Below are 21,668 nucleotides of genomic sequence, written 5' to 3' on the forward strand. Positions count from 1 at the left end.
TATGACAGGAGGTGAGGAGCTAACAGTTAGGCAGACTAGCAAAGCTTTAGCTTGCTTAACCTTTAAGTAATGTAACACCAGACCTGCCAACAGGCGTTGCGCGTCAGACTCAAGCAATTGACAATTTTCACACGCTCCACATCAATTTTCATCACGCAGTGAAAAACAAATGTATAACTGATAACAGGTCGGGATGAGTAACTCCACCCAGCGACACCGGTGTCTTGCGCTGTGAGTCGCGGTAACTAGCTGAAAGTGTTTTGCAAAATAAAAATCTGTGGCGCAGATTTCCTCTGTTTCGGACTGTGAGCTGCACTTTATCTGAGATGATGGAGTGAACATTTGTGGTGAGATTTCTGCCTGATGTGTTTTGAGTACGTTTCGTTTATCCACCTCCTCCCTCAGTAGTACAGTCCCAAACGGTTCTGTGTCTGCAGACGTTCTGAAGGGGCCAAATCAGCAGAGCATCAACTCTGGCTTATGAACAGCAGATTGTAGGGCAGGTAGACTTTTAAAAAATATTATGAATTCTCATTAAATGATGACGATTATTATTGTAATATGACTTTTTTCTTGACATGTCAGAGAACACAGATATGTGGGAGAGATTCTGAATGTGCAGGAAGTTTTGAACATGAGCAGAATTAATTTATCATTTAGAGAAAAGGTGCCACAGTCTTTTAAAGAGGTAACTTCCCCAAACAAGGGCAAAGACAAAAGAGGAAGACTAAATCATACATGTGCTGACTGAGCAGAGATGATTATACATGAGAAAATATTTTTATTTTATTTAATGTGTATTCAAATATTAATATTTTAATCTTGTAAGTAATAATAATAAACTACCTTGTAAAAGGTTTATCTACAGGAAAAACATATCTGAAAGCAACACAGAATGCCTGAGAGCTTTACTGCATTATATTCTATTATACTTTGAATCCTCACCTGCCACCTGAATTTTGTGTTTCCCTTTATATTAATAAAGATTAATAACACCCACCAGTTCCCCTGTAGCAACCTCAAGAAAATTGACCTACAATAAACACTAGTCAACAGCACGTCACTGGTCATAGGATACAGCTGCAAATATAGTTACTATACAATAAGCTATACACAGCTATACAAAGCCTCTGTTTATATTATTATTATCATTTCAGCTGACACAGTCATATACTCTATACAGAATTTCAGTTCTGCACATAATTCGACCAATAGGCTACTTTTAATGAAGTCCTCAAGACTGAATTGATAGGATGTTTATTTGTTCACTTACATTCGATTTTATGATTTAATGCTTTGCAGTAATTTCTTCGATGTTTGATTTTACTTTTCTCTAATCATTCAATCATTGAAGGGAATTTTCTTCTCTCCTCGTCTTGTTTTAAGTTAAAAGGAGGAACATAACTGTCACAGTCTAATTTGAAAGATAAAAAATAAAAAAAACTAAAAAAAAAACTGTAGTGACCTTCTGTGCTTTGTAATCATACTAATTGAATATATGTGAGCATGGCCTGGGTGAGTCTACAACACTGAATTTGGAAATGGTTGTTAGGGACTCCATCTGTGTCACTCTAAAGCTAATGGCCAAGAGCTTCTTTGAAATTGCCGTGTTTGTATTAGCACTCAGGGTGAGTGGGTGTCAATGAGGGGCCCAGTTTGAAAAATGTTGTCCCCGTGTCCATAATTCCTAATGGCAGGCCTGCCCTGCCTGATGTGGATTTTCACATTTTTGGATTCAATGGATTACTTGTTTTGTTGGGACTTGTTTGAACTGAGACACTCCCAGTAAGAGTGTGCCTTTTCTTAATGCATTTCTCAGGTATCTATAAGGCATTTTGTGCTTTCTCAATTGTTCAGCCCTCCTGTATCAACAGATCCATTATCTCAGCCCTCTACGGCATTGTATCAGACCTAAGGCTTGCCCTCATGGTCAAAGCAGCATGCGAGGACTTGGGTCTCTCTTCATCAGAAGATAAATGAAACTCCATACTTAAACTGGTTATTTCAACTTCTGAGTCAAAATAAACTACATTGTGTGTGTTCATGGTAATGAAGTTTTTGGACAACAATGGAGCTCTATGGCACAAATATATCAAGCTATGGATAGACACAATACTTGTTAATAGGATAGTTGTTTGTTTTTTTTCCATTGGAATTGTACACCAGCCTTATACTAATGAGATTTGCCATGTATGACAGAAGCCCACAATCTGTATCTTTTCCATCTCTGTCTTTATAGTAATCCAGTAAAGGTGAGAAATCACAAAAATGATGTCTATCGTAGGAATGAATGGACTTCTGGTGTTTTGTAATATAACACGGAGTTTGAGCACAGATGCTTTGGCATCGCCACCGGCAAACATTAGCAGAACCATCAACTACGCTCTGTAGTCAATGCAAGCCTCAAGCCAGTTACCCAATCAAATCAGCTACCTGTCATGCACCATGCACACAGTTGTATACACAGCCAGTTGAACCTCTTTAATCTGGTGAAGTGCTTAGGTTGACTCCCCAATTTCCTTTCAGACAGAATCTCATTTGAGTCATTGGGTTAGGAGGTGAGGTCATTGCCAAAAATCTCATCCTATGCTTTATCTCCCTGTCAAACTATTATTTATGCCCCAACCTGCAAATTTTGCAAATGCATCCGCTGGGCAAACATTTGCATCCCACACTGTCCATATTCATTACATTGAATGGAGAGATGAAAATCATGTTTAGGCCATTGTCTGGAAGCCAAACAACTTCCTTCAGCCAGACAGACTCTACAAAGACAAATGACATGTACGAATCCTGCAGAGACACTTGATTTATTCGGAGGGCCTCTGGTTGAGGTGCTAGTAGGCAATGCATAGAATATATATGTCATAGATATGTTGTATGAGCAGATCACCCGTCAAGTCCACTGCAACTTAAATAAATTCTCATATCAGTGTTGTGAAACCAGCCTTAATGACATTTATATGCAGCAATTCTGCATAAGAAAAATTTTTTTAGAAGTAGAATTTTGATTTTCTCTAAGAGCGCCTCCTTTGACCAAAGCAAATATGGCAACAAGAGTAAATAACTGATTACATGTGTGTCACAAACTAAAGTTGCATCTACACTACTTACTGTGTGCTCATCAAACAAAGGCCTTATCGTATGTCAGCTGGTAAACAAGCCATTGTCTTGAAGATGGAGGCCACAGATTTTGTGGAGATTTTCGGAAAGTCATATCTTCTCCCAAACATCAAGGAAATTCTTGAATCCCTTTCTGGTGCTGCCTTGTTCTCCACAGTTGACTTAAATAGTGGATACTGGCAAGTGCCCGTGGATCCGAACAGCAAAGCAAAAACTGCCTTCGTCACTCACATCGGATTGCATCATTTCAATGTCATGCCTTTTGGTCTCAAGAATGCTCCAGCCACCTTCCAAAGACTAATGGAGAAAGTTCTGGATGGCCTGAGGGGTGACATCTGTTTAGTCTATCTAGATGACATAATTGTTTATTCGTCACCTGTGATACCATTTCTGTAGTGGAGGATTATCACAATATCCAAAATAGGTTGGGTGCCAGACAGGAGAATAAACTTAATCCTAACCTGTCACTTAAAACAGAAAGTAGGATATTAGATCACCCCGATCACTAGCTACCTTCGCTACAAACATACACAGATGAAAGAAAACCACCAAACACTAATTCAATCAGTACAAATAAAGTTGATTGTACTCAAAGTCAAACAATAATCCACATAGAACACAAACTCTTACATTTTCATTTAAACAATAAAGAACCTTTTAAAATATTTCATATACAAAATTAAAGAATTATGATACAGAAACAGACTAGTCCTCCAACTTGAGGAGGAGGGTGTGTGTGTTCAGGGGGAATCAGGCAGTTAAGTCCATTGAACTTAAAATGTAACAGTTCAGTTTAGCTCCTTTGGGTTCTGGTGTGAGAGGGATGAGTGGAGGTGTGTGTGGGTGTAGTCCAGTTCAATGGGGGGCGGAAGCTAAGGTCCTGCCTATAGCTGGGCAGGAGGATAGAGCAGCCTGGAGAGGCTTTGCCGGTCCACCGTGACAAGGAAGCTCCAAGCTGCAAGCGAGCAAGTTGAAGAGCACATTAACATGGTTGTCCACACCTACTCCAGGGTTCAGCACAGTTTCCCAGAGTCCTTTGTTGCTCTTTTAAGTTCACAAAGTCTGGACAGTTCTTGGTTCCACTGCTTCTCCAACACTTCTGCGTCTCTTCTCACTCCTCTGTTCTCCTCCATGCATTAAATGTTTGTCTTCCCCTTCCCCCAGCTTAAAGGTGCCTAATTTATCTCCTCCTGCTCAAACCACAAAAGCAAAAGGCCCACTCTGACACTCTCCTAACTCTCTCTGCTACAAGTGCAATTGCTGAGTCCAGTCCACACAGAGTTCCATGACATGGTGTTTGGATAATACATATATACACATTTCACTAAAATCAATATATATAAAATTACACAACGTGTTTTCAAAACAAAATTCTATAAGGTGAGGACAAGGGAGAATCAACCATGTGCCACAGTGACCTATAGGTCTGTTGGTGACTCTTTTGTAACATGCAGAGAGAAAAAAACCAAAACACTGGGAGTCTTTGCACACTGAAAACACTGCTCAGATACAGTCAGGGGATGATGAGTGTAAATAATGTTAAAGGTGGAATTATGTTATAGGGTTGCAAATGACCACTGTTTTGATGAGGAGGTCCTGGTTTTGTTTGTATCTCATGCTTTATAAGAACACACATTTGTCTCATGCAAAAATAATTATTACACGAGACTGGAGCTATTCATGACTTTGAAAACAGCATGAAGGGTTGAAGCATAAAAAGCAGCTTTTGTCTCAGCTGGTGAGAGCTCGTTTTTAATGTGAAATAGTGCTCACAGTATCTGCAGTGAATCTAAGCAGACTGATGGGGGGACAACAGACTGAGAGACCTGGATTCTGCTGGGCTGTAATGAGGTGCATCTGAATGTGTGTGTTCATTTGTGTGTCTCACAGTAGGATCTGTATGAGTCATTAACAGGCATGCAGCACAGACCGAGAGCCCTAACTACTGTAGATTCTTAACACTGAGCTGGAGGAGTTTTAGAAAGATTTGATTTGACATTCAACAGTTTAAATAGTATTACGGGTCCCAGGGATAGGTACCTCAATAGCAGATATGTAACCTGTATGAAAGCAGGTGAAACAGGAGCAATGAAGATACGATGCGTCTGTGTTTCGTTCCGCTAGCTTACCAATCCAACAGCAACTAGCGTGAACGCAAACGTTCCGCCTCACTGCTCTACAGAAGGAACTGTATACCTCACTATGTTAGTCCAACCACCAATTATTTTCCTCCTTAAAAACACAAATATATACAATAACCCATAATGATTAACCTGATAATTGTTAATTTGTTTTCACATAAATGTGGTCACACTACCTTAGGTGTGCCACAATAGCAGTTAGTGAACTGTTGGGCTTGACTGAACATGTGGTTCTGCTGGAAACACTGGTTTATGAAACAATTTGTCACTGTGTGATGATGTTATTTTGTGAGACCCTACAGCATTATTAAAGTTTATCATTACAATATACACTGTTACAACCCAGCTCGTTAGGGTAGGGCAGTAACAAGGTATTTGGGTTAAATTAAGGTGGTAAGGACAACTGAATTCAGGTTGAGTCAAAGTTTAATTAAATGAGTGGTCTTCAAAAAAAACACAACAAAAGGAGGCTATGTAGGTACTGACAATAAAACACTTAACAAAAGGAGGTCAGTACCTACATGCGGTACAGGAATGTAGTGTAACCAAACAAACAATTTTCCCCCTTAAAGGGTGCCTCTCACATTCTGTAGCTCACAAAGGTTTTTACTGACAAGAGTCACTTAAGCCGGCAACCGACAGAAACAGGTAAATTTAACACTCAAGACATTCACAGGGGTAGACAACCAACAACAAGGCGAACTGATCACTGGCTCACAGTCGCCTCGAACTGCAGGAACACAAACTATTTGTAGGCCAGCTGGTGTTGATTGGAGAGTTCTGGTTGGCAGGTTCGGTAGGATCCTCGGCCACACCAATCAGACGCCAGCAAACCGCAACCAGGAAGTGGGTGGTTCCAGGTCCAGGGGAACCAATCCTCGACAGGTGCTTGCCGTGGGGATTTGCATACAGCTCAGAGAACTCCAAAACACAACTACTCTAAGGCAGCCAGCGGCGGCTGTAACATAGCATTATTATTTTATGATCATATTATTTAAAACTGTAAATTATGAATACCCAAAATCTGAATCATGTAACCACAAACAAATCTGAGGAAAATATTTTTTTCATTGCTCAAATAGAATTGATCATAACATTCAGCCTGCTTTTAATGCATAGACACACATAGATCTATTTGCATTTTTGGAAAGAATATTTGCAGACCTTACCTTCATGGAGAACAGCTTCGTTGAAATGGCTCTCCAAGTGGGTTCTGAGCTTGCTCAGCTTTGCTGGGTGGAACAAAGCCGAGCTACAGAACGGACACTGGAAGTTGTTCCAGCATCTAGTGCATCTTTATAATGTGAGCAAGTTTCTGCCTTCTTGGATTGTTATATGCATCTTGAAGAAAAGAGAGATTTTAGAATTGTACATTCTAAAATAATTTGACAGACAAATAAATTTAGCCCAAGCTTGCCAGTGACTCAACCTTTTTAATCTTCTGTCCTAGATTGATCTTAATCCATGAACATGAACAACCTTGCCCAGGGTATCCCCAGGATTCTCAAAGTTAAATTTAAGACTTTTAAAGACCTTTTTAATACCACCTAGGATGAAATTTAATACCAACTTCACTGCCGTATAATGAAAAATCTGTATGAATTTCAAGCCTGAGAAAATTTACAAAGTTATATGCATTAAATAAAACATTTTATTATAATACATTCATATTTAACACACTATAGCTTTTTGGGGTGTGTTTGTAATTTGATATGAATCAAGGACGTCACTTTGAGTTGAAAATTGGTGGGGGCATATGGGTTCAAATTAGGGGTGTGACGATACACTTAGATCACATGCACGACTTACAATATTGGGTTCACGAGAACAAGACAAGAAGATATTTTAACACTATTTTGATGAAATATGCTGAAAAAAGGTTGAAATATATAAATGGGGGTCCCCTAGAAAAGTTTGAGCACCAAACACTTAATTTCCTGCATTCTGGAGACATTTTCTGCACCAATTTATTGTAGAATTGTATTTATTTCTATAAAGTGATTCAGATGACAATTCAAACAAAATATAATGCAGTACTCAGTAGCTTGTTTTTTTTTTAGAAACTTTTTTGGGACATACATGTTTGTTCTTCTATATTTAAATGGCATTGCGTGTTTTACTGGGCAAATAAATCTTAAAGTTTTTTTATTTGTTATTTTTTTGTTTCAAGCTCTTTTCACAACATATTTAACAAATGCTTAAAAAAAAATGATGGAGACATGTCCCCAGTATCCCCAGCGTAAATTACACCTATGAAATGAATCCAATATTTGTGCACTACGAACTGTTAGGGGGTGAAATAAAAATAATAACAAATTGTGCAGTATGAGTTGTTACAATTAGTTTCACCTTGGCTAGATAAGGTTATGTAATATAATATGCCAATTGCTTCAGTGATTATTCATCCTGTTTGGTTTTTGCATCTTAAGGCTGTGAAATATCGGCGCTTCTGGGTGATGTAAGTTTAATGTGCGTTAGCATGTCAGATGTATCAATTCACATACATGAAGCCCGCACGGCTAGCTGCAGCCGCAGCCGCTCTGTGACGGCAGCCACTTAGAGACAGTGGCGGGCCAAGGAGGAAATATTCTCCTTGTGGCATCGGAGCCAGACTGCATGAAAGCCATCCGGCCAGCTGCAGCCTGTCCGTGTTATGCCACTCCCCTGGTGAGGGGAGGGAGGCAGGGGCTCATTGCTGTGCCCCTCGACCGGCAAGGGAAGAGGGTGGGGGAGGTGTACATTTGGGCTCAGGCCAGCCACCTGACCATGTCAGGGAGGGGGGCAAGGGGAGAGAGGATGTGTAGCTTTGCAGCAAGCCCAGGCTGCTTGTTAGCCATTTGGCTAACACACAGCTGGCTCACACAATATGGGGAAGTGAGAGACAGCAGTTTCTTCATAATTTGAAGAGCAGCTGTCTGTAAAACGCAACACTAGGTCATGCAGTTTACAAGAAACACAATTCTCCCCAGCATCACTGTCGCCTGCCGTGTGTAACGTGTTTGGCACACACTTGATGCCACACATCACACATGTACAGCACACAACACAGCCTGTCACACACCTCTGGATGCAGGAGGAGGGACTGCGTCGGTGATGCCGTGGTCACGCACGAGCCCGTAGCCGGGCTCTGCCGGGGGCACGTGTGTAATGTGTGGAGCGGCGATAGGATAACACTACACGTAGGGTGGTGTGTAGTGCTATCCTGTCTGCATGAAGCGTAATGACCGCTTCAAGGGCTCATTAGAGACAGCCTGGCTTCTCTGAACCAAGGGGGAATCCCTGGATGCAAAGAAGGACCGTGCCATGATGCCGTGATTATGCACAAGCTCGCAGCCGGGCACTGCCGGGGGAGCGTGCATAATGTCAACAGCATCACACACTGCCCGGCAGATTTCTTCATCAGAAAAATATCTGTACTGGGTCTGTATATGTCCACACGAAGTGAATGTCCGCTGTCGTGGGCTCATACAGTTTCTGTGGGGAGGGGTGTGTGAAGGGACCTCTGATCAGAGTGTACTGCTTGTTGCTTTGAGCTTCAAGCTGCAGATTAGCCACTTTGCTAACGGCAGCTGGCTCATGTAGTGGACAACAGTGTGGATTTGTGCATTTTATATAAAATAAATTTGGAGGTACTCCAAATTACTCTTTTCCTCTCCCAGAGAGACACACACACACACACACACACACACACACACACACACACACACACACACACACACACACACACACACACGTAACCGTGGCAACTATCTTTGTTTTGTGTCTCTTTAACCCTTTCAAAGGGATACTCCTTGTCACACCCACTTGTGACAAAATCCAGAGCACCAAGGACCGTCCTGAACTTTGTGTAAACAAAGACTGCAGTCTCCAATTACTCAAAGCATTAACTGTTTAATGGGCTTCTGTAAATAGCATCATAGAGTATGGTCTAGACCTGCTCTTTTATGAAAAGCGCTGTGAGATAACTGTTGTTGTGATTTGGCGCTATATAAATAAAATTGAATTGAATACTTTCTCACTATACTCTATTAATTGCCAGCTTGAATTTAAGGCTAAATAACTAAATTCCCCAGTTCCTAAGGAAAGATTGTTTGGATTAATCTAAGCTTTCCTCATGTAACCTGAGCTCCCCCAAGTGGACGAAATAAGTATATATATATATATAATGCGACGTTGCCTGTGCTGTTCTCTTCTCCTCGTGCTCTGGTCTTCCGCTCTGCTCTCTGGTCGAAGGAAACCTGAAAACAGCCGAATTGCCAGACGGAGGACGGCCAACCCTTGAGGGATTTTCTTCAGACATGGAGAACCCCGGAGAATCCCTAGCAAAAAGCCAGGATCGGGCAGCTAGCATGGGACCCGTGCAACAGGCCAAAGCAGGCCGCCAAAAAGCAGTAAGACCCAACAAAACATTCTGTGATCAGGGATGTCCCACAATGTTAATATTGTCTTTTTAACTCCTAAACTCATAGCTTACTTTCATTAGTTCTCCTCTGCCATATGAGTCAAATGCTTCCCACAATCGAACCTCCATTCTCAGTGTTTAGCCATTGTTTATTGCCCTGATGTATTTAACCACCCTTTATATCACTTTAGTTAGTTAATAAATTCACTGTAATCAAGGAAGTGTGTGTGGTGCCTATTTCTACATCCCTGCCAAGAGAATTGACCCTTTAGATATGAGACTGACTGATTGATTTAAGAAAATTGAGCGATTATTAACTAACTGATCACTGGTGAATAATTGTATAATTATTAAAAGCTACCTAGAGGTCTGGAGACTCTAGGATAATAACTCTGGTGGTGCCCTTTTTAACGAGAGCTTTTATGGATTAATGTATTTTCTGAATATTAAAATTCATAATTTGGTATTAATTCTCATAAATTTATTAAAATTCATAGCTAGTTTTGGACATGCTACACTCACACAGTGTGGGAAATGTGTGCTTGGTGTGGCTGGTAGTAGCGTCGAGGCCGGCGTCATCGGAGGTCGGAACAGGGGAAGCGAGGAGCTGCTCGGAGACCCGTGAATGGGAAGAGTGGAGCCATCCAACTCCCACTCTTCAACAGCAGATCGAGGGCTTCGTCCAGAGAGCAGGTGGACTGCCACACCTCCTCGTCCTGAACGGCAGAGCTATACGCCTGGCGCCGCCACTCTTCAGGAAGGAGAAGGGCGCAGAACAGGCAGTGCGAGACGAGAGTGAGCGCTTGGCCGGCGTGCTCCGGTCTGAGGCACGTCTCGCCCCATTCTGGCCGGCTTGCTGGAAGACATCATTCTTGTTTTCCGGCTGGAAAGTCTTTTACTCTTTAGACAAATCTTCTGCTCTTTAGACAGCTCAGTGCTGAAAAAAAATGGGAGCCGAAGGCTGGGTATCACCGTTGTGTATATATACAAGGTGCAGACGTAGGCGAGGCCCACCCTGTGGGTGGGCGTAGACTAAAATTCTCAGTGCCGCGCAGGTGCGTGGAAGGAGTAAACCCAATAGCGATAGCCTGAAAGGGCGAAGCCTATACGAAATACAACAGCAACGAGTTTTACCATCATTCTCTAATTCTCTAATTAACAGGTTCAAAAGGCTGGCCATGCATGGTCACCTGATCTACTCCACCCAATCCTCGCCTGCTGCATATTCCATCATCAGCCACTTACCATACATACCTCTTCACTTCTCTTGTTCAAAGTCATTCATCATGTTTGCTATCTACCTATTTGCGTCCTTTTTGCCATGTTCCAAGCTACTTGTTGGAGTTTCTGTTTGCTTTACCTGGACCTGTATCTGACTACCTGTCCGCTACCTTTTTTTATCAGATGACTCATTTTGGCTCATTAATTGTCCATTATATACAGGTGTTCACTTCTTTACATTGACCTGTGGAAGGCCAACTGTGGCTGAAATGTCTCATATAATTCATGTCTACACGAAATAATGTTTTTTATGCATAATTTGCTTTTCTTTTCTTCATTAGGCTACATGAACATGACTAAATGCACACTGTTCGCACCCGCTTGAATATTATTTGGGCAGAAAACAGGAGTGGAGCATGATATACAGTGCATATATATTATTAAACTTAATAACATTAACACAACAGACACACTGAATTCTGCCTTTTTTGACCTCAAACCAGTGTTCCCAGCGGACCCTGCTGTACTGTGCTATTACAGTAGCTGGTAGTGCTAGTTTGCACGGTGTTAACGAGCAGGGAGGTGATACACAGGTGAGAGACATGAGGGACTAATCAAGCACACTGGCAGGCAGAGAGCGCACGGGAAACAGACAGGACCAAACCTAAATGCAGAATACAAACTGAACATAATAAGGCAAACTAAACACAACAGGAAACAAGCAAGCAAGACTGAACACAGAACACTAGACACTGACCACTAAACACAAGAACAGAAACCAACAGGAAACAAGCAGACTGAAACAGAATCAAACCAAACACAGAGCAGACAAGGCCAAAACTAACAACGAAACTGGCAGAGGTAAATAAAGTAACACCGGGTAGACTGAACACAAGACAACAGACAGACATGACTGACACCCAAAACAGACTAAATAACAGATACAGAACTGACTAAATAACAAAACCGGGTGAGAACTAAACTAAACAGGCACACAATGTGACAGTGACATCAGGCATCAGAACATTTCATTTGTGCATAGATGCCTGAATATTGTGAACATATATTTTGTTAATTCCTAAAGACTGAAAGTAAAACTAATCAAATATGGAGACATGGTAGCAGAATGAACAGACATTTTAATAAAATTAAGTTAAATAGTTATATGATGGTATAAAAAGTTTTAGGGATGAACTGGCTGGTCCTGTCCTGTCAGGTTTTTAAGTGAACTCTGTAAATGTGTGATATTTATCTATATATCTGCTAGTGGTTGTCAAAGTAATTGCAGTGTATTTTGGGAGATTTTGTTGTAATACACACTGATAGCAGGTAGCGGTAGCCACCTAGGTTTAAAAATGTCTCCCTTTCTGTCACACTCTGTCTCGTTCCTACCACTCAGTAAAAGTTCTCTGAATGTAAGCTGTTGCCACCGCAACTTCCTAGTGCTGTTCTAAAAGAAAAAAGTTTTAGAATGATTTTAAGGGTCCTGACTGCTTTCTCAGTACACAGTGATGAGAGGTTGATGTCATTGTGCAGAGCCTCTCTCCTCCTCTATGCTCTGAGTTTGATAGGGGTAACCTCAGAACAGTTGAATCTTTATCCTGAGGATTTAAACTGTGTTAGTCCATGTTTAATATAGGCCTACTGTACTGACAGTCTGGTAATGTATATGGAGACATTTTAAGTGGTTGTACAGATGGCTGAAAGTGCACTTTTTCCTTGTGAAATTGAAATTGCAGTAATACAATCTGCTGGAGTTGAGGCTGTCAATCTCTGAAGTCTGGTCTGGTTTTATCTGCAAAAGCTGCAGAAGAGATACACAGATGAATTGTCCATTCTGTGGTTGTCCACTTTGTCATCTGTTGGTATATTAACTGATTTTCAGCCACTTCACTGGCTGTCTGTTACTGTGACATCCTAATAAGATCTAAATCTTCACTGCTCCATTTGAAAAGCATCCAACTGCTGTCAGGAACGCTGCAATCTGATCCATCTGTCTGCCCAATATGCAATGCACATGCAGCAACCTGGTTTTATCCTTTTTTTTATACTTAATTTCAGTATCAGTTACTCTTGTGGCAGGGATCAGATTCTTTTCTAATATTTCCTGCCACATCATAAATAGATGTCGGGATACCTGATTGTGCAGACCCCCTTCTGCCATTTCCTCCCCTCTTCAGAGCTGGTGAAAATGAAATAACAGCGGGTAGTGATGGCCCTCCCAAACCTTACTCTCCTCATACAGTCATAGATCTCCTGCTATTTGCCATCCCATCAAACCGAGTTGTTGCTGCTTATAACGTGTGTTGTATCAACGGGTTGTGGAACACCTTAACCATAAAGGGCTCACAGAGTGAAAGCTCAAGACATGACAGACCATGAAGATAAATTTTGAATGCCTTTTAGGTGAGCACATAGGAGCAAAAAAATCCGCTTGCCCAGCTCTCCTCCTCTCACATATGTTACAGTGTACTGTAGAAACATGGCAGCGCAACATAGCAATATCCATGTAAGGGGGACCCGCAGTTATGTAGATATAAATGGCTCATTCTAAGGTAATAAAAACATAATGGTTCATTATGTAAGGTCTTTATACACCACTAAAAACATAGTTATGGATACTATATTGCATTTCTGTCAATAGATCCTCAGAAATATTACACACTGAACATTTAATAGGAAAATAAGCTCCAATCTCTTTTGAATTGCTTTACTAGAGGCATTATGCTTGCACATCAACTCCAATACACACATTTTATTCAACTAATAAAATGGATTAGAGTGAATGTAAAGTATGAGCTATTTGGGTAAGTTCGAGTGTTGGATATAGACTCCTAAAACCATTCTTGTTCATTTGAATTAAAATACTGGATCTTAAATAATACCGTTTGAATTTGCAAGTAAATAATTAATTAGGGATTAACAAGATTGCAAAGGCAGGTTAGCCACAGCACCCAACTGACGGATTTCCTGATTATATTTCAGACATTTATCTGATTGTAAATGGTTGTAAATAATTATAATTTATTGTAAAGTGTAAATAGTGTGTTAATACTTCTACATAAAATGTTAAATGTATATTGATCGCATATAGTGTGCTTTCAGTGTATGTATATATTCATACATCTACGTTGAATGTTCTACCATACTTAATATGTTCTTTTAGAATCCTTTGTGCTGTCGACCGAACTTTACCTTATGGGGGGATTAATAAAGTTATATCTTATCTTACACCTTAGTTTAGCTTCAGAGATTAATTTAGGCTACATCCACACTATTGTGTTTTAGATTTAACATTTGTACCTCCCATCCAGACTAAAATGGTGAATCTGAAGACCTAAAACAGAGAAATTTGAAAAGGCTGTTGAGGAATTTAAAAATAATGACACAGACACTCACGTTTAGCTTCCTTATAAGTCATGCAAAGCAAAAACAAATCTACATACAGTGCTTATGTTTTGGTAATTTTATTAAAATATTTTGAACTGTGCAAGTAACGCACACTTGCGTATGTCGCCGTATATAATCTGTTCTCCGCTGCCACAGTAGCTTTGTACTCCCGTGTAACAGTTCCGCCTTGTTATCGGTCCGTGGGGAAAAAAATCTGGTGTGATTCTTCAAGTGCATTAGTACTCTCTTCTTTCACCAAATCTTTTGCAACTGCGGAGTTAATCCCTACTCACACACATCTTTGATTTTGTAATAAACAATTAACAGAGAATCCACACATTCAGATTTGTTCATGTTGGCCAAAACAGACGTCTGCCATTGCAGATTAGTTTAACAAGGTTTGACTTTAAAAGGCAACACAGACAGATAATTGAAAGACATTTTATCTACTTCACCAGCAACAACAGTACAAACACATTACTGCAGCAATGTGATTTGAAGACAAAGCGCCAAACACAAAATAAAAGCAACACTTTGCTGTCTGAACAACAAGAACACAGCAGGGCCTCTGTCACTGGACAAGGACAACAGAAATTGGTGAATGATGAATGTAAAGTGAGGGATGAAGGAAGTACAGAGTTGACCTCTTATGCTCCTACATGAGCACAAATGCATTTATTATGTGGAAATGTCTTTATAATTCCCCCCTTTAGTTGAGAGCTGACAGCTTTTTTCTTTGGCTTTCCTCCAATGTCAGCTTGAACAGAGGGAGAGGTAAAGAAAGAATGTGCGGACGACACCACCACCACCTTCTTGTTGCTTTAGCAGAATGGAGATAATGTAAATATTGTGTTGCTGAAAGATGGGATCAGTCCAGTTCACTGTCACAGTTCACCAGGTTTCACAGCTCCTACCATGTGTGACTTTTTAAATGGTTGAAAACAAAAGTCACACAATAACACAAACTAACCGTTCAAGGCAGTGCAAACATAACTTTCCCCTTGGTTATTGTAATTCCTATATTTACTGTGTTATGATGATGATTTTGGGATTTTTCTTCTTTCTTTATGTTCATTTATATCCATCAGAGGTCTCTGGATGGTCCTGTTCTGCAATCTTGGCACATTTTGTAGAAATATATGCATAATTTATGTATTAAAGAGAATAATTTGGATGATAGTCGTATCTTGGCAAAGCACAGATATTCATTTCAGTGATTTAAATAATTTTAATTACTGAAGCTGTCTGATAATACTCTGGTGTAGTCATCCATTAAGCATAGCAAAATTCCCACTGAAGCAAACTGTGGTTCTGGCCATTACACAGAGCACTTCTGCTCATACAATATGAAAGGGTTTACTTCTCACTTAATAATCTGCAGATTAAAGAAACATTTAGTGTTTTGTCTACAAACCTGTTCTGATGCAGTGATCATGACAGGAAAGCACAGTTTCAAATTGAAGCTGTCGGTCAAAGCAGCCACATTGGCTTTGTCCAGACTGAAAGGAAATCTGATTTGTTTCTCAAATCAAATCTTTAAGACTGTAAGACTGTCTGTGAATTTAGTAAGGATAGTATAGGGACATGTCCCTACTAATATCCAGCCTACTGAATTGTCCCCAGCCAAAATTTAGATCCAAAAATGAAAATATAACCACTGCTGTGGTGTCCATCAATGTCTAGTGAGTGTATTTGGTACACAGATGGTTAACAGCTCTTGTTCTCTACTGAGAGTCCATTGCGTTTTGTTTGTGAAAGGTGCTCCTCCCTCATATGCCTCACAGTTGTTTGATCTGCTGCCTACCTTCACTCAGACCCTCAGTGACTTTATTTCTATAAAGCAACTGGAGACAGATCTAGTGAGCTATTCATAGTTTTCATGTGATGTCACATTCCAATGAAAACGCTCCCTTGGAGGGCAAAAAGTTATTTTCTGCTGCCTGCCAACAAACATGCAAGTGATACACTGTTACTTTGAGTTTGTTACTTTTTGCGTAGCCAAAATGCTGGATGGTTGTTGTGCTTTCGGATTTACTAATCGAGGAGGAGACAAGCCTGGACTGTGTTAGGAGAGGGATTCCCCAGAAGGTAAAAGTAAACATTACCGCAGTCGAGCGGCGGCAGGGACCTGGCGGCTTTTAACGGTAGAAATGCGGCAGCGGATGCTATTATTGGATTATATGGATCGGAAATGCCCAACACTTGCAGTTTGTGCTCATATCTTTCTTTTTCTTAAGTTGAAAGGTGATACAAATAAAATTTGACTGCTTTTGCGGCATCTCTATGGGGGAGTCATAGTGTTGGTCTGTTGTTGCCCTCCAGGTCACTGCGCATGTCACGTGACTGAAAACTATGAATTAAGACCACCATCGTAACTACATATGCGCGTGAGGAGGGTTTCCGATGCAGATGCATGAGAAATGGAGATCCATCATGTCACTCTCCAAACAATCACGCTGACAAGCCACGGTGTAAAGCTCCTCCATCACACCGTAAAAACTTAACAATGGAGGAGTTCTGCAATGTGACATGATTGTGCACATCGTGGATTCTGCTCAGCCACTCTGATGCTCTTCTGTCCGTCTGGTGTTAATGCTGGTGTGTGTGTTGCTTTGCAAGTGTCAAAAAAGACAATTTGAAATTCGATATGAGAACGTATAGACTAAGATGCTTCGTAGAAATTCAATTGAAACCGCATTTCAAACCAGCTAAATAGGTGGCTTGGATCCCATCCGAAAAATCTCATTCCATCAATAGCATATGTAAATAAGCAATGACAAGCATCGCGTAAAAGAATAAAATGAAGCAATAAAACAGACTGCTGTCTCTACTAATTTTCCTGGCGCATCTGATTGTGAAAAAGCCTTTGTCAGACATTACTCTGGCACAGTGGTCCTGGGTTTCCCATGGTGCAGGACAATGCCTGGCCTCATGTGGCCATTCTGGATGATGACAGGCATTGATGCCATTGACTGCCCCTCACATTCCTTAGACCTAAATCCAACTGAGAAACTCTGGGACATTATCAGCCTTCCTTCCCCAAGTAGCGCCACTGACTGTCCAGGAGCTCACTGTTGCCCTGACCCATGTCTGAGAGGGTGTGGTGTCCAATATATGTGCATTTGACTCATAACAGTTTAAAATAGTACTATAGCAGCAGGACAGAGGGTCAGTGACCTCCTAAGGGGAGAGCAGTGATTGGTGGTTATGTAGGGACTGAACCCTTCTATAGAATTTGACCTCTAACCCCTTGTTTTGTTACCACAGAATAGTACTGTACCCTTCTATGGGTTGGAGCTTTATTTTGCAGACTCAAACCCTTCTATGGTACCTAACAGATACCCACACATATCCTATATAAGCTATGTTTGATGTACAGAAAGACAGAGTGGCCATCGGGCTGGGTCACTCTCCAAGCTGCTGCAGAGCTTGTAATTGATGCTGAACCCCCCCCCCCCCCCCCCCCCCCCCCCCCTCTCTCTCTCTCTCTCTCTCTCTCTCTCTCTCTCTCTCTCTCTCTCTCTCTCTCTCTCTCTCTCTCTCTATATATATATATATGTCACGATCCTGTCCTGAGCGTGTCTGGGTTTCAGTCCTATCTGTGTGTCTTGTTGCGGAGTCTGGGTTTTTGTTCCATGTCTGTGTTCCTAGTCCTGTGCCTTAGTTCATGTCTTAAGCGTTTACTCCTGGTCTGTGTACTTCTGTGTTTTGTCCATGTCTGTCCTGAGTTCTGTTCAAGTCTTAGCTTCTGTCTGTGTTCCTTGTTGGTGTTAGTTCATTTGTGATCTGTCCGCTTGTTTATATTACTCTGATGTTTAGTGTTGAGTAACTTGTGTTTTGTCCCCCCCCCCCCCCCTCAGTAATCTGCCTGCCTGCTAGTCTCTCTTTTCCCTTCTGTCTCTTTGCCTAACCCTGATCCCAGTCACCTGTGTTGCTCCCGCCCTGCTCGTTAGTCACCCCACTACATTTGAGAGCTAAAGTTACTAGTTTGGTTGGAGTATGGTTTTTACATAAAAAACATGTGATAAGCATATAAAATCCAACATATTTAAAGTCTACTTTTCAGATGGTTATTAGTCGTCTGCAGTTCAAAGAAATAGTTTTCTCTACACATTCACATGGTTTCATTTAAAAAACTAAATCATTATATATATGTGTCTTATTTTTTCTTCTTTCCTCTCACATCAGTCATCTTATGAACATTCAGATTTAATCTTTGTTTGATTGTGACCCTGAGAAGGGGGCCGACAGCTAAACTGCTGTATCTAAATGGTTAAAATTATTTCCACCATCGACCAAGAAAAGATGGCACTGGGAACATCTAATGTGTTTCTAGCTCCTCCTTAACTTTTAGTTTTTCCTTTTCTTTTGTTATTATAGTTTGTCATGTTCTTGGGGCGGCTGTGGCTCAGGGGGTGTCACTTCTGTAGACACAACAGTCCAAACTCATGGATGTAAAATGCAAATCAATAGTTAAATTGTGTGTGTGTGTGTGTGTGTGTGCGCACCTTAAACAAATACAGGAGTGAAAACAATATTCTTATTCACAGCACAGACACACATTCACACCAATCCAATCCACATCCGTTTTTTACTAAAACGTCTGTGACTTCAACAACACCAGGCACACCACACATGTCAACAGTGGATGCTCCAATGAGACACCAGATGGATACAATTTGATTTATCACACAGAGATGTCAGAGAAGATAATTTCATGGTTTAGGTTACTGTGTGTGTGTGTGTGTGTGTGTGTGTGTGTGTGTGTGTGTGTGTGTGTTTACTGTGAGTCTTAAATACTGTTTTTCTTTATCCACTACTGTATGTACTTAGTGACTGGTTTAATTGCCTAAAATGACTCATGTTCATGTTTCCTGAAAGCTATCCTCTGGCAGTCTTTTGAATAACTGTCCTGTATAAAACATTTTGTTGCTTTCCTGTAAACAGACAGCCAGCAGCTGTAATCTCAGATTGATAGGCAGATCAGAGTGAATTGTGTGATTTTCTCTGGTGTGTTTCTCTCTAGTGTTTATTAATTTAAAAACTGCACTGAGGAACTCGATGCTGTTACATTACAAACACTTTCAGACTGCAGTATTAAATTACATATCCAGGAATAATAAATGTCTTGAAGCCATTCCTAATATAGCAGCAGATCATTAAAATATACAAACAGTACACAAGCATGCCAAACTGAACCACATTTAATAGTATTTACTGAACAGTCATACAGCTGACATCAGGGAAGCTGCAGACGTTCCTGGCAGAGATAGCTTATAAAAACCTTCCTCTAACTTACATCACCATTTAAATCTCAGTTGTACATGACAACACTCTCATTGCAGAGTTTGGCTTATTAACTGTAAACTTATTTCTGAGAAGATATAACCCCAGTTATTTACAACTGCTTTGACAATCCTTTCATTACTTTTAACAATTTTCCTAAACTCACAGTTAACACAACATCTGAATGTGTATGCTGTAACATGAATTTAAAATGTTTGAACTTATTTTACACACAAGCTCAACGAAGACCAAAATGGATTTTGACTGCATTATCTACAAATGCTTTCACACTGTTATGTCAGAACAGATAACATCATGTTCTAAACCTTACATACATAGGCTGAAGTCAAAGTGAACAGCTGTTCATATTGTGAAGTGAAATGCAACCATATCCCCTTTATTTTTTCCATTGCAACCAAGGGGGTAAGCCAGAGATCAGACAGTGAAGCTGACTAAAGCCTGCATGGAGGGATCCATGTAGGCCCAAAAATTCCGTGAGAACCCTGTGACACCCCGTCGCACATGAGAGATGTAACCGTATTGCTTAGATTATAAACTCTCGCCTATCAAAAAAAAAAAAAAATCTGTTGTGGTGGCAGCCCGGCTGACGGTGAGTGTCCTGGTTTTTTTCTCATTTTCATCAGTTATTCTGCTTTTCCTTGGTTTTCTCTGTTCTCTGCCTGCCTCCCTGTGTTTTCTCCCCTGTGTGTGCTCTCTCTCTCTCCCTTCGCTCCTGAGCCCAGCCAACGACCCGCACCTGCACCTCAGTCTGTTTCCCTCCCAGGTTCACTCACCCTCGTCCTCCGGTCCTCTTCTCCTCGGACTTCCCCCACGGCGTCCTCCCTGTTCTCCCTCGCCTCCTCGCTTCCTCTGCCCCAGTGTTCCCTGGCTCTCTGGTCCCAGTCTCCTCGGTCCCCCGTGCCTGTGTTTCCCCGGCATACACCTCTCCCTCCACTCCAGTCCCTCTAACCCTTTTTCCCCTCAATGAACCTCCTACCCGCTGAATGTTGCATTTGGGTCCTCTCTGTCCCCACACCACACGTAACACTATCAGAGCAGTCAGTGACGCTGCTTTGGTGTTTGACAGGTGAACCTTGTAGGTGTGCTGATTAAACAGTGATGATCCGAGTCAGACATACACACTGAGCCATGAAACTTTTTGTTGCCGCATTTATACAGCATTTTATTGGTCCAAAATTGGCTTCACTGCTCTCCATTCAAATCAGCGGGGTGGCTTCGTCCGGTAATATACTGTCTATGATTGCAAAAAGTGAAACTTGGATATTATTTTCATTCATTACACACAGACTGATATTTCAAATGTTTATTTCATTTAATTGTGATGATTAAAACTGATAACTAATGAAAATCCCAAATTCAGGATCTCCAAAAATTAGAATATTACTTTAGACCAATACAAAAAAAGGATTTTTAGAGATGTCAGCCAACTGAAAAGTATGAACATGGAGGCGATCAGTCTGTGGCACTGCTCAGGTGTTATGAGAGCCCAGGTTGCTCTTCCTCTTCACAATACCCCATAGATTTTCTATAGGGTTAAGGTCAGGCGATTTTGGTCAATTAAGAACAGGGATACCATGGTCCTTAAACCAGGTACTGGTAGCTTTGGCACTGTGTGCAGGTGCCAAATCCTGTTGGAAAATTAAATCTGCACCTCCATAAAGTTGGTCAGCAGCAGGAAGCATGAAGTGCTCTAAAACTTCCTGGTAGACAGCTGCGTTGACCTTGGACCTCAGAAAACACAGTGGACCAACACCAGCAGATGACATGGCACCCCAAACCATCACTGACTGTGGAAACTTTACACTGGACTTTCCAGAACGTGGATTCTGTGCCTCTCCTCTCTTCCTCCAGACTCTGGGACCTTGATTTCCAAAGGAAATGCAAAATTTACTTTCATCAGAGAACATAACTTTGGACCACTCAGCAGCAGTCCAGTCCTTTTTGTCTTTAGCCCAGGCGAGACGCTTCTGACGCTGTGTCTTGTTTAAGAGTGGCTTGACACAAGGAATGTGACAGCTGAAACCCATGTCCTGCATACGTCTGTGCGTGGTGGTTCTTGAAGCACTGACTCCAGCTGCAGTCCA

At 41.1% G+C, this 21,668-nt stretch overlaps 1 protein-coding gene across 1 annotated transcript in view; it reads right to left on the bottom strand.

The window, feature by feature from the left end:
* Positions 1 to 21,668, bottom strand: part of LOC123987102 — a 28,026-nt gene that overhangs the window by 3,718 nt on the left and 2,640 nt on the right. Inside the window, exon 4 of the mRNA XM_046075717.1 lies at positions 20,358 to 20,485. Within this exon, the coding sequence (XP_045931673.1) occupies positions 20,358 to 20,485 (128 nt within the window). The remainder of the gene's footprint in view (positions 1 to 20,357; positions 20,486 to 21,668) is intronic.

Source organism: Micropterus dolomieu, linkage group LG18 (genome assembly GCF_021292245.1).
Source record: "Micropterus dolomieu isolate WLL.071019.BEF.003 ecotype Adirondacks linkage group LG18, ASM2129224v1, whole genome shotgun sequence".
NCBI classification, from domain to species: Eukaryota; Metazoa; Chordata; class Actinopteri; order Centrarchiformes; family Centrarchidae; genus Micropterus; species Micropterus dolomieu.